Here is a 13,277-nt window from a genome sequence, read left to right on the forward strand (position 1 = left end):
TGGGCTACATAACCTGGAGTACATTGATTGGTAGTTAACAATAGTATTGCATCTGAAATTGTCCTCTTTTTCCTGTCTTCTCATGTTCACACAGAAATGCCATCAATGGACTTGACCATGCAAAATCCTCCAAAAGCTGAGGGCACTCAGGCCATTTTCAGGATTGTGTTAGAATTTACCAAAACACACTGTAGTATTACCAGTTGATATTTGATCTGTATTTAAAGAAACCTCCTTAATTTTGAAGAAACAAATGTGATGATTTTCTTTCCTCTTCTAGAATGCATTCCCATAGTGGATAATGCTACCCTTCATTTTGACAAAGGGAATCTATAGTGCTTGTTATTTTCTGGCAAAAAAAAAAAAATCTTGCTTGTTTGTTTGAATAGAGGAAGTGAAGGAAGAGAGAGGAAAAATGTGAATTCATCTTCTGATTCTTGATCCACCCTCTGTTATCACAAGTTCAAATGAGATACATGGTAAAGCACAACAACAATGGGAAGCTGTTCAGAATATTGGCAGCATATCGGTGGATTGATAGTAGTTGCTCAGGAAGACTGTGCTGTTTCTTGAGATGGGTCTGAATGGTGGGAGTGGTATTAATTAGGGTGTGCCTAAACGTAATAAGACCTCTATTTAGTTGTAGTCTGCTACTTAGAGATGCATAAGAAGCAAGAAGTGTACCTTGAGATCCCAGACTGATGCATTTGGCAGCTTAGTTTTGATAAATGCAGATAGATGTCAGGCACGTGAATTCAGTTATCTTTAAAACACGAAGATTTTAAAACTTAAGGATGTTAATTTATTTTATTATTTTGAAATACTTGGAGATCTTTTGCTTCATTTCTAGTATTTTTCAGGTTTTATTAATAAAATATCTGTGTTTTATTAGCTTTCAGAATGCATTCAGTAGATATCTGACTTGCACCACCTTTGGCGAGAACTGAACTTACCTTCTTTGGCCTTTTTCTGTGATTCCTTTCAAATTACCCCCTAGGATTGCACCAGGATTGAATTAATCAATGAAAGGGTGAGAAAAATTAGGTATTTGTTAAACAGCAGCTTAGTCAGTTGTATTTCTGCTACCTTTACAGCGTTCAAGAAGCACTATCATGTAACAGCAGCTCTGAATGTATTTTTATGGTATTAAGTGGTTTTTAAAGAGTGTTTGCTGCCCTCACGTGGTTAAAAAGATCATAAACTACTTTCTTCACACTCGGTTTGAATTAATCGTTTATCACTAAAAAGTAAAGTTCTGTTATGAGTTGAAAGCAGGAAGGAGAAACAAGTGGAGCAGGAAGTTAATTTTCCAGGAAGGCAAAACTTTCATAGTCATTGTGAAGGAGGGGAATCTGAAAAAGATAGAATGAGGAGGAAATAACTCCCAGTTATTTTAAAGTAGTCAGGACTACAAAATGTACAGCAATTTTGCTTGGTCCAATTCTGTGTGATTTTCAACATACACAAATGCAAGATGATAGACAGCGGTGGATATCATTCTGCATTACACAGCTGAGATCTTGAAATATGATTAGTGAAAAGTTGCCCTTGCATTTTCTATTCTGCAGTGTATTTCTTGCGTATACGGTCTAGTCTGATATACTAAGAATAACAATAAAGTAATGCTGTATGCACTTTTGAAAACTGTTTTGCTTTTTCATGTAGTGTGGTTGCAGGAGTCTGATAAAATAGATCGAGGCTTAAAAAGAGCAGTAAGGAAGGAGGAATATAGAATTAGAGATAAATGAAAAGTGACTACTGAATATATACAGCAATAGCCAAAGGGTCTTCTGGGTGCATCTGTTCGCAATGTGCTTGGATTGTAGAAGTTAATGATACTTGAAATGAAAGTACAGGGAAGTTGAAGCAGAAAGGCGAGTGAAGGAAAAAACCTGCAGAATAGACAGACACTGTGAAACTAGAGGCTTAGCTAAAATTTATCTATGAACACCAAAGCTGTGTAGTTTGAATGTGAGGAAAGTGTCTCTCATTGCTTTTATATGAATTTTTCAGTAGAGCATCCAACTGCAAGGCACTGGTGGGGTGGAGATTCTGTGTATGCATGCAGCTGAATAAATATTTTTACATAACCATTGGTGATAATCCTAAAATACATTGTATAGCTTTTCTCTAAACTTCAGTTAGCACTTCAATTATATTGACTTTTTCTCATCTACAGTCACTTTAAGTAATTGCAAGTAGGTGTAATTTTTATCACTTCAGGTCATGCCAGTAGAACTTAGTGGAATTTTGCAGTTTTCATAGTAGGAATTTACCTTGTAATTTAGCCTAAAATATGTGAAAAGATATGAGTCCACTTTTGAAACTTGAGGAGGTGTCTGGCAACTTGGATTTCAAAAGTATGGTTTAACTTCATGTTCTCAAAAGTATGCTTTAACTTCATGTTCTGAACACTCAGGATGTTATGACCCATGGGCTGTAGGATTAAAATGGGAGGTGGAGGGAGACACTCCTAAGTCTTGCTGAAGCTCTCTCCCTGGTCAGAAGAAAATTCAAGAGTGAATGACCTGAAAAGGATGGCCATAGACTTGTGATTAGAACATGTACCTGGGAGATACAGACTTAGAGCTCCGGGCACCATTTAGTGTAACTGAAGACTGCTTAGTGAAAATCTCCTGACTTTGAGATCTTAGAATAACTAAGTGTGATGTAATTGTGCCCTTCCTACAATAGTGTTCTTTCTCAGTATGTCATTATATATGGTTTAAGTAACGCAAACTGAGGCTGAAGTAAGGGTGGTCTCTAAATGTTGTAATATATACTTTGTTTTGAAGTATGTATTACATTTCATTGTGCACTCACCTGTGCTCAAAATTTAACAACCTGAAAGACCTATCGTTATTAAGGTGATTCAGAAAAGATAAAGCTAAGTGGCATGGTAGATATTAAATCTAATAAACTTTCTCTGAAGTTAAGCTTTTTTGTACCTCGTGCTTGGAACCACAAAGGATGAATGCTCAGGCAAAAGGTTGAATTAAAAATTGGTTTTGTGCTATTTCAGACTGTAGTAGGCTTTTTGCAATACCTTGTGTTTTAGCCCTATGTGTTTAAGCCCTACATTTCTAGTTGCTGGAGAAGCAAGGCTCCTTTTTAATGCATAAATATAATTATTACAGCTGTTTATTTTTTCGGTCTAAATGTTGGAGTGAACTGAAATCTTATGGGGCATAGATATTAACACAATGAACAGAAATTCATAAAAGATTAGGACCCTCAATATCAATGATCTTTGTTGATGAAGTCAGAATCTTACCTGATTGGCATTCAGAAAACAGAGTTAGGTAAATACCTTTCAAATGACCCTTTCAGAAGCCTGGATTTTCCAGAAAATAAATGCAGCCACATCAGCCCACAGAAATTAGGTGGTGTCCTCATTTTTAAAGAGGTGATCTAGATGATGGTGACTGCTGAGGACTCTTAAGTTAGTGACAGAACCAGAGATTAAGCCTGTGAGTATCAATTATGAGAGTATCTCTTACATCTATATTATTTTTTGAGACAAAGTTCTGTTCTTTCTTCTCTGCTTGTTCTTTACTGTCTTACATCTGTACCTTAGTGTAATGTGTAGTCCTCACAGTCTTTCTCTTGACTTTCCTTTGTGCTCTAGTGGTCTTATCTGCCCTGTGCCATTGCTGTGTCCTAGAAAATAATGTTCTGCTCATTCAGAAGAATGTATTTTAACCTATTCTGCATCACTAAGCAATTAAAATTTTTTATGTCCAATCTCATCAGATACAAATATGTTTTTCTATTTCTGAATTGATATTGATATTTCTTTTTAAGTTGCTAATTAAATAGTACAGTTCAAAGGTGTAATATATCCAAAGAGATGAGTAAGTAATTGTTTTGGCAGCTCCTCTTTGTCTTGAAGGTACGCGATAATTTGGAACATGCTAGCATAGCTGTCATTTATTACCTGAAAATCTGTGATTGTTGTACCACACAGGGTATTTTTTATTTCAGTGCAGTACTATGATATAAATGTACTTATTCCAAGCTATGCAGAGTTTGAAATTTGACTCACAATTTAGGAAACTTTCCTTCCCCTCCAAAAAACTCCCACTAAAATACTTGGTCTTTGCTAAACAGCAGTAAATTTTTTGACTGTTCAAACCATTGACAAGAAAATTGACTAACATGATTCATGTTTTTAGTTACCTTGAAGACTTTTGTGTGCCACTTACAAATTTTAGTTAAAATGTCTTCCCTAAAAGAAACACCAGACAAATGACAATTCTAATCCTGGCTGTGACAGCAAAATTATGAAGGTTAAACTGGAAAAAAAATCAAAGAAACATGCTGGTGAAATGCTTTCTTTTTTTCTGGGTACAATATATATTGAATATATACCTTTTTTAAGGGTACAATATAAATTGAAGCTTTTTGTTAATGACTTGTATGTAAAAAGCAATTTCACTGGCCAAAGTACTATTTTAGTATTTATACTGTGTCAGCACTTCAGATCAAGCATTGTAAAGGCTTATAAACCTCCCAAAATACTGGCTTAAACAGTCACATAAAAGATTTGTTTAGAAACAAATCCTTATTCTGCTTATAGCAATAAAAAGATAATTCTAAATATTTGCATTGGGAGGTGTAACAAAACACTCACTCTTTTGTGCCTCTTTAGTAATTGGCTTATGTGCTTTGACTTTATATGAAAAGTTGCTTTCTGGTGATTTTTTCTTTTTTTTTTTTTTTTTCTTTTCCTTTTTGGTTCTTCTTGGAAGTTTTGGTAAGAGCAACAGTTGAAATTATCATCTGAGTGCATCTTCAGCCAGGCTGCTTAGTACTTACTGAGATGTGTTTCAGGTGTGATAGAATGAAGCAGTCATTTCCAGTGAATTCACTGAGGAAACAAACATTCTTGATTTTTAACCTCGTTCACTAAGTGGGGATTCTAAAAAAATGTTACACAATGCCACACATATTCCAGTTTTCACAGTTTTATTCTTGTTTGTAAGACTCTTACTGCAGTGTTTACTAACATTTTAAATTTGCAGGGGACAAAAATAATCAGCTAACAAAACCTTTGAGTGATGAAGACCTAATTTTTGAAGTTTCATTCATTGTCTCATTAGCGTTCTTTATAACACTTTAAACTGAGGCTATGATACTTGTATCATTTCCAGTATTCGGAGTTCATGGGTGCTTGTCTACCCAGGGTGCTTTTTCAAATGAAAATAAAATTCCAGATTCACTTTTTCTCTTGCAATAAATCTGTCTGGAAAGGTATTTAAGTTTCACTCAGTATAGTCAGTTTGCAAAAATCTGGTTTCTGTTCAGTTTCCTGTTTGTGATGTATGTCTGGACCTGTGTACAGTAGGATAACTTTTCATTTTGAGGCATGGCCACCAACATTGCAGCAACGTATACTGGCTTCTTGTAGTAGGACTGAGGAATGGATTTTGAGATCTCCCCCTACTGTCAGATCTCCCTTCCTGCCTCCCTCCCCCCCAGAAGTCAGATTTTATTTTAAAATCCATTTTGACACACTATTCTGCTGGGAAGGATTCCAAGAAAGAAATACTTAACAGTTTTTTGGCCTCCTGTAAAATCTTATTGCTCTGTATAGCTCAAAAGAGATAGGGAAATCTTAATCTGTTTATTAGTGTGCATCTCTGAAATCCTGTTAAACGCAGAGAAGGATTTTCCTGAAGAAATAAATGTAATAACTGTAATTAGTTCTTATTGTTTCTGCTATAACTTAAGGGTGTTTAAAAGTCTCACAGAGATCTTTTGTTTGAACTTCAAATGTGAGTTTGGTCCAGGGAGTGACCAGGAATGATACCCATATTCCCTTACTGTTGAGAAACTTTATACCTGTGAGAGAAGCTTTTGCTTTAAAATTCTTTTGGAGTTTAGGAAAAAAAATGTCTTGGATAGCCATTATGCAGATAAACAAGGGATTTGTAAAACAGGATGGTGTTGTTCATTTAAAACTATGTAAGTCTCCACATTGAATTGCAGTATTTTTCAAACATTCAAGGAATACTTTACTATACCCACCTGTTCCGCTACTGTTTTAGCAATATGGGCTACAGAATGTCCTTTTTTTTTTTTCCACCCTCCCTAGAAATTGAATGAGGTTCTTTTACTTCTGTGTTTGTATTGTACCCAGGTTTTAATGTCAGTCATATGAGCCTTTTAGCAATGTTAATCACCGTTTCTGACTAAACATTTGGACTCAGAGATTTAAAAGACAAGCGATTCCATTTACCAGGTGCAGGATACAGCATTTGTCAAAGTATTTTTAAATTCAGATAGAGAAACTTAAGCATACAGAGTTGGGGGGAGAATCTTGGGACTTAAATAAAGGTTATTAAATATTATAGTTTGACTGCAGCAACCTTGTTGCCTAGTGGACAGAATACAGTAAAATAAACGAACAGAAAACACCAACACCACACCACCACCATTACCACCCCCTGCCCCCCACAAAAATAACAACCCCCAGAAAACCCCTAACCCTCTCATAAATGCCAGGTTTATTTGGATTCTGCATAGCATAGCTAAAAGTTTACTGAAGAGCTCTTTCTGGCAAGGGATTTAGGAAAAAAAAAAAAAAAAAAATCCGTATGATGTAAATGCTTTACTATAATGTCTTTTTGAACTTACTCCCAGAGAAATACAAGTTTTATTTAGACAAGACTTCTACAACACTTGTGAGAAAAGTATCACAGCCAAAAATACTTCAAATTGTGATTCTTATATAGTTGAAATAATATAAGGATGCAATGTATTGTTTACATCAGTAAAGTACTAAATAATTATAAATACATAAATAAATATAAATTCTATCTAAAAATACAAATATATCTACGAAGCATATAGATTTACAAAAGTACAATAAAAATTAAATACACAAAAATAGCAGATTGTAAGATTCAAAATATCCCTTAAACAGTCTGTGAAGCTAGAGGAAGGTGTGCTGAATTGGAGAAATATTCAAATACAAAATTTATAAAGAAAACTGCACAAGCCAAGTATTTACATGCACAGGGATGATGTCTTCTGTCTGTGTTCAAGTTTTGATCCTGTCTAATCTTGCAACAGCAATTAGGTAAAAACTAACACCTTGTGGATAGAGAGTCTTTTGAGGAACAATTTGTTTTGCAGGAAAATGAAACGGATTAATTGGTTGTCCTTTTCCTTATGAGTCATAATTAAAACATTTCCCAAATGGTGGAGGATTGCTGTCTCTCATCATAGGTCACTTGGTGTGAGCTGTCTCACTTTGCATCCTATAGCCAATGTAAGCACACTAAAATCATATGCTAGGGACATAATAGCTAGGTGACTACTTCCAAAGCTTGAGCATTTAGGTTTATTTAAAATTACTATTTTGACAAGGTTTTTTGTTATTCATTATATATAGTACATAAGCTTTTCTTCCCATTTTGACTCATCTAGTTATATCTGCCAGATACATAAAGAACTTGGTAAGTGGGAGGAAAGAAATGCATTCTACACAGAAAATGTACGGCATACTGGTACCTTTTAAACTCTGTTTGAGGCTTAAGTTACAAGCCATGGGTTTTAGAGGAGGGGAAATATCTTCCATAAGGAAAGTAATTTTTAAAGGTAATTGGTATGAGATAGAAGTTTCTTCAAATTATTGTAGCTTTGTTTCAGTCTCGAGTAGTTTTTTAAGATGATATATATCTTCTTTCAGAAAACTGAGATGTGGGAGAGTGAGAAGAGTGAGGAAGACATGGAAGAGTATATCTGGGAAAATAGCCGCTCTCAGAAAAATATGCTGGATACACTACTTCGAATAAAAGCCTCAGAGAATGTTAGTAATATAACTAAGGAAGAACTTCTTGCATCTGAAGTAGTTAAGAATTACAGAAACTCTGTAATTGCACTTAAAAATGAAGGTGAAACAGAATATAACATGTCTCAGTATAAGGAATCCGTGAAGAAACTACTGAATATACAAGCATTACCATGAGAGCAGACTCTGCAGGTACAGAAATATTAAACTACTATGTTAATATTTCTCTGATATGGATGTATAATTATTCACGACCTTAACCAAAAATATGAAACTTGATGAATTAATTTAAATAGTAATCAGATTTTTCTTTACTGCTGGATTTTCTTGTAAATGTAATTTTCCTGTCCATGAATCTTGTTCTTTGAATAAAGTGTATTTTGAGTCATATCGGTGACCTGAACATTCTATTCTCTGCTTTCTTAGCCTGGAAGATCCTGGTTCAGTTCTCTGCTTAATCCCATTCTGGCTCCTCACACAACTTCTTTTGGCATATAACTTAGAGCAGCAATGTCAAAAATAATGAAATGACTTACGCTCTGAGTTGTATTAATGAAGAGTCTGAAAGTTAAGAGCTCTAAACTTTCTAAATGCTTTTCAAATGTCACTGAGATTTTTCTCTATCTGTATTCCCTATCTGTAAAATAAAGATAATGTTGCCTGAGTAGCTTAACTTTTGGAGAGGTGTTGAAGCACGCTGAGCAGTGTGAGGCTCTCAGTTGTCATCATAAGGGCTAAAAAATACCCTTTGTAAAAATACCTGTCTCTAAAATGATAGAATAAAATAAAATGGGATGGTAGTTGGAAGGTGAACTAACAGTTATTTACAGGATACCAAAGTACCTGGGAAAGGAAGAGAGATGGGAGTTCCTGAAAGGGAGAGCTGGTTAGTAGTGAGGCGACTGTATAGCTTAACTAGGAATGGACTGAGTCATGGTACCCTGAGGCCTGCAGAGGTGTCCCTCGAATGTACCCAGGCTCTTCAAGGAAAAAAACATTTATACTATCCAGCTTACTGCTGTGAAGCATAGAGAAAGAAATTATATGGATGTTGATCTTATATGTGGTAATTGGTATTTGAAAGGAATTGATTTGAAACTCTGGAATCACGGGCAGCTTTTTTATTGCCTTCTCAAGGTTAAGAAAAAAAAACAAAACACAAAAGCAACTTAAAAATAGCAGCTAGGAAGGACATAAATAACTCTGTTCTTGCTTTTATTGTACCTTCCTGGTTTACGAAGATTTCAGCTTAGAGAGAAAGTCTTCATTTTCTGGAAGGGGCAGAGGGAGTTTTTATTCATCAGACTTTAGGATTCTGCGTACCTATAAAAGAACCTAGCACGTGGCCCTGCCAGCAACTTGTTGAGAGGAAACAGCAAAAGAATAAGGACACTGAAAACTGAAGAGGAATTGATTTCTGCAGAGTGTTTTATGTGGCTCAACTCACTCACTGCTAGGTTGCTCATTTTTTGTTTTGTGTTTACATTCAGCTAAAGAGTGCGTGTATTCCCATTTCCAAAATATTTGTCAGTTTTGGAAGGGTTATTCTTAGGTAGAGATTGTTTCATGTGGCAGCTTTTTTTTCTAGAGCTGCAGCTAAATTTGAAAAATGCTTGTCCAATAATCCCAATTTTGCACTAACCAGCTTGGTTGTTTAGTGGTCCTTCCTCTTCAATTTGTATTAGTGTGAAGTTTTAGCAGAAGCATAATATGGGGAAGGTTTTGATGGTTATCAGGTTGTCCCTTTATTCGGGGACAGTGGGGGTAATGTTTAAAATTCTCATTTGAAATAGTACAGCTTTGTAATTCCTAAATCTTTTTTGAACAGCCATGAAACCAAAATTACTGAGGAAGTAACTACAGTTTGACTCAGAGAATGGTATGGATGGTGGAGTTGTGCCTGGCTTTATTCCAAAGAGGGTTTGGTTCTAGTATGTACACAAGAGAAATTTGTTTCCTTAATTATCTTTGTCAGTGCTTGCAAAAGGACTGGTGTACTAGCAAGCATATGTAACTAACTTCTGTTTTGCAGTGGTATGTCTTGTACAAGACCATCATTAGTAATGCCTTTAAATGTTTTAAGAAGCCTAAACCGCCATAAACTTGCTTTCCTCCATAAAGTTGTCCTTGCAGGACATACGAGCTACCTGATAAAATCCTCTCTGTAACAGTGGACAATTCAGTTTTCCTTTGGTCTTCATAGACTTTAAATGGACCTAAGCAGAACTCTGTATGAAGGACACGCAAGTGTCTACCAACGATAGATTATACCTACTGGACGAGAAAAATGTTGGGACTAATTCACTGTGGTCCCTAACCACATCCAACACTTACTATCAGAAATTAATTAAAGGTACCAGTTTTCCAGTATTACCTGGCTTAATGACCCTATGGCTATACAACACTTGGCCAGCTGGCCTTAGAAATTTGCAAGATTGACCTCCAGCCTTGGTTTTCAATGTCGTCTTCACTTCCTCTCCTTGATAAGAAATGTAAGAGCAAAATTCAGAGCTTTATAATCCTGTAAGTGCCCAATTAAGCTGCTAGAATCAAAGTCATTATAAAATTCAGAGTTACACTTCTGATTTTTACTAAAAATGGTTTATATTTTACGGTATAGGACTTGTGTAATGCAGTGGACTGGATCAAAGGTAGCCTGGGTTATATTTTGAGCTCTTTGTCATCTTGGATGTTTCTGTTTTTCTGCTTCTCCCTCCAAACAGTTCATGTTTGAGGGTGGCAGTATTTCTCTGTGATTGTGTAGAATACCTAGAGCACTCCAGTGGGAGTCTTCCCAGCCTTATGATTATAATATAGCACGTGTTTTTATGAACTGCATATCTTTATTTTCCTATATAATACTCTTGCAGACGATCTCACTGGAAACGTGCACTGAAGTTTAAAAACTGTGAAGAGTTAAAGAGTAATAGCCTTACAGATTAAGCAACTCTACAGCACAGTAATAAGTGCATCCTTAGGAATGGTCACTTACTAATGTATCATATACATTATAATGTAAATGCATGTCTCTAACATGTGTATCTGTCTATACATACCTGTGTGTATGTACATTCTTCTCTTATATGGAGACGCTCGTATTACTTTTAAATAGAAATGTAGATAGATAACACTGAAATCAAGAAACAGGCTAGGCCCCCCGGGTGCATTAATTCAGAAAGAAGGAGGAGCAAAAAACCACACATAATATCTAGAGGCATTGGCTGTCTCCATAGGTAATTCTTTCACTGGTGTTTACTGGCCAAGAGGAACATGGAGCTAGTTCATGACAGCATTGACCTCAGGCAACCCTGTCCATCATAGCTTGAAACTTGAGCAGGAAGGCTACTATATGTGCTTCTTTGCGGTCACTGTTCTAACCTCCAAGTAGCAGATGTCTCATTTCAAATCCAAACACTTGCCCCCGCAAACTGGAAAAGTAAGTTCCTTACGGCAAGGAAAAATAAGCTGTCTCCAATGGAAAAAAACTCACACAAATTAAGTTCTTGGCCATCTGGAATAGTTGTGATGCATAGTTTCGCTGGTGCTGTTGAGGAGACTAACCTTTCTTTTATCTCCCATATAAACATTCCAAAGAAAGGTTGAGATCTAGCGTTTGGTCAAACTGGAAAAGAACTTGCTTTGTCAGTATTCTGGCTAAGTTTTTGCATCTAGAAACTACTGTACTCACTGGCATCAGATGTCTTTAGTAAAACAGTGTGCCAAGAGTTGTGAATTGAAACGTTCGGTGTCGCTAAATAGTTTCTTGAGGTTGTTTGTTCTATCGCGCTTTTGCCCTTTAAAGACGGGTTATCAGACACTAAGCATAATCTCTTGCTCAGATTAGACAAGAAGGCCTGTACGGAGACATAATTTGGTCTTTGGCAAGGAGAGTAGATGTTACAACTACTTGTAACTTCACCAAGCCCTAAGACCTGACTGTTGTGTGAAGAGTTGGTAAACGCCTACAGATAATCTCATGGTCCTCAGAGAACCAATATATACTCCTGACTGGAGTTGGCACTTTTTGCCCTGTTTTCAGGCATAGCATTCTACAAGCACAAGTAAACGATAAAAGGATGGTTGCCTAAAAAGGGATGTGCTGTCTGGACAAACCATCCTTCTACCCATTTCTTGCTTTCCCTCATACTTAAAATGTATGTATTTATTTTCTGGTGACTCTTCTAGTCTTCAATAAAATAGTTCTGCTACTGTGCTTTATATAACCCTTTTCCTGCCTTTTTTTTTTTTCTATATGCCAACAAATGGAGAATACTCTGCAGAAGGTGATCTTAAGTATTCTAGTCATTCCATCCTGCCCTGGAAGTGTTTGTGCATGGGACACAGAAATTTTCACTTCTGTCTCATTTGGGTTTTTTTGTGAGTATTGGGATCCTGGTTCCATTATAGATTTCTGCACAACATAACGTTAAGGGTGAGTATCAGAGGGGCATCAAGGTGCTATTAAATGCACTGTACAGTCACTAGTCTGCAGATGAGGAAACCATGGACGCCAAGGATGACTGTGACTTGCTGCAGATCACACAACTGATAGGCTGGATAGAAGTTACTTTTCTGAGAGGAAAAGGAGGTGAAAAAACACCTGTTTTAAAATAAATAGTATATTACCTATGGCTTATTTCTATTAAAACTGATGCCTTGCAGAGATTTGCATTTTGGGCATGTTGGAGCATAGCGTGTCCAGTGAAAGGATTTCTTTGCTAGTCTTTTCATTTGTAGGTATACAACATCTCTGATGTAAGAATAGCAAGTTCTCACTTTTTTGGTAGTTTATTTTTTTAAAAAAATCCATTCTGCTAGTAGCATCCATCCCTTACAACTAGCTTTACTTCTTTTTTCTTGATTCAGTCTGCTATGGAGGATCATTTGTAGCAAAGGAAGGGTTAAACAGGCTGGAAGAAGTATAGCACTGTTGACTTTGCAGCACTCCAGACTGTTAGCGGATGTTTCATGGAGCATTTAGGTAGCAGCCCAGCATGAATAGGAAGAGTCAGGGTAAGAATAGATACTAAGGTTTCGGGGAATGAAAATAGTGCAAGTCTTGTATAATAAAGGTATTGCAATATGTTAGAACCTGTCTCAGTTTTCAATTAAATTGCATAATATTTATCTGAAAACAGCAATATCTTCATTGTACAAGAAGGGATGTCCCGCGTTCACTTTTGCTTCCGATGTTTCCTGTCTTGAATGTTACCCAGTATCATATGGTTACTGCAAGATACCAGTACTGCAAGAACTATCTTGCCTTAGACATGCAGTGATCTTGCTTATGTGGCTTCAAGTTCAGCAATATGTTATATATTTTATATATATATTATGGATTCAAGAATCTTCCTCTGTTTTATATGCATGATTAAATAATGAATTGAATCGGAAATGCATTCTCAGTATGATAAATTCATAGGTAAAGGGTATTGTGTTACTACCGCCTCAAACTGTTAAACAGTTCTGCAAACGTTTC

The 13,277-nt window shown here is 36.1% G+C and overlaps 1 protein-coding gene across 7 annotated transcripts in view; it reads left to right on the plus strand.

Moving 5' to 3' along the window:
* MRPS35 (mitochondrial ribosomal protein S35) overlaps window positions 1–13,277 on the plus strand; it is a 39,186-nt gene that overhangs the window by 17,925 nt on the left and 7,984 nt on the right. For 5 of the 7 annotated variants that reach the window (XM_054198725.1, XM_054198731.1, XM_054198715.1 and 2 more), the window contains exon 8: window positions 7,697–12,230. In XM_054198725.1, coding sequence (XP_054054700.1) covers window positions 7,697–7,975 — 279 coding nt within the window. In that variant the 3' untranslated portion in view covers window positions 7,976–12,230. The remainder of the gene's footprint in view (window positions 1–7,696; window positions 12,231–13,277) is intronic. The other 2 variants (XM_054198738.1, XM_054198765.1) reach the window with 1 other exon arrangement.

This window comes from Rissa tridactyla, chromosome 1 (genome assembly GCF_028500815.1).
Source record: "Rissa tridactyla isolate bRisTri1 chromosome 1, bRisTri1.patW.cur.20221130, whole genome shotgun sequence".
In the NCBI taxonomy this organism is placed as follows: Eukaryota; Metazoa; Chordata; class Aves; order Charadriiformes; family Laridae; genus Rissa; species Rissa tridactyla.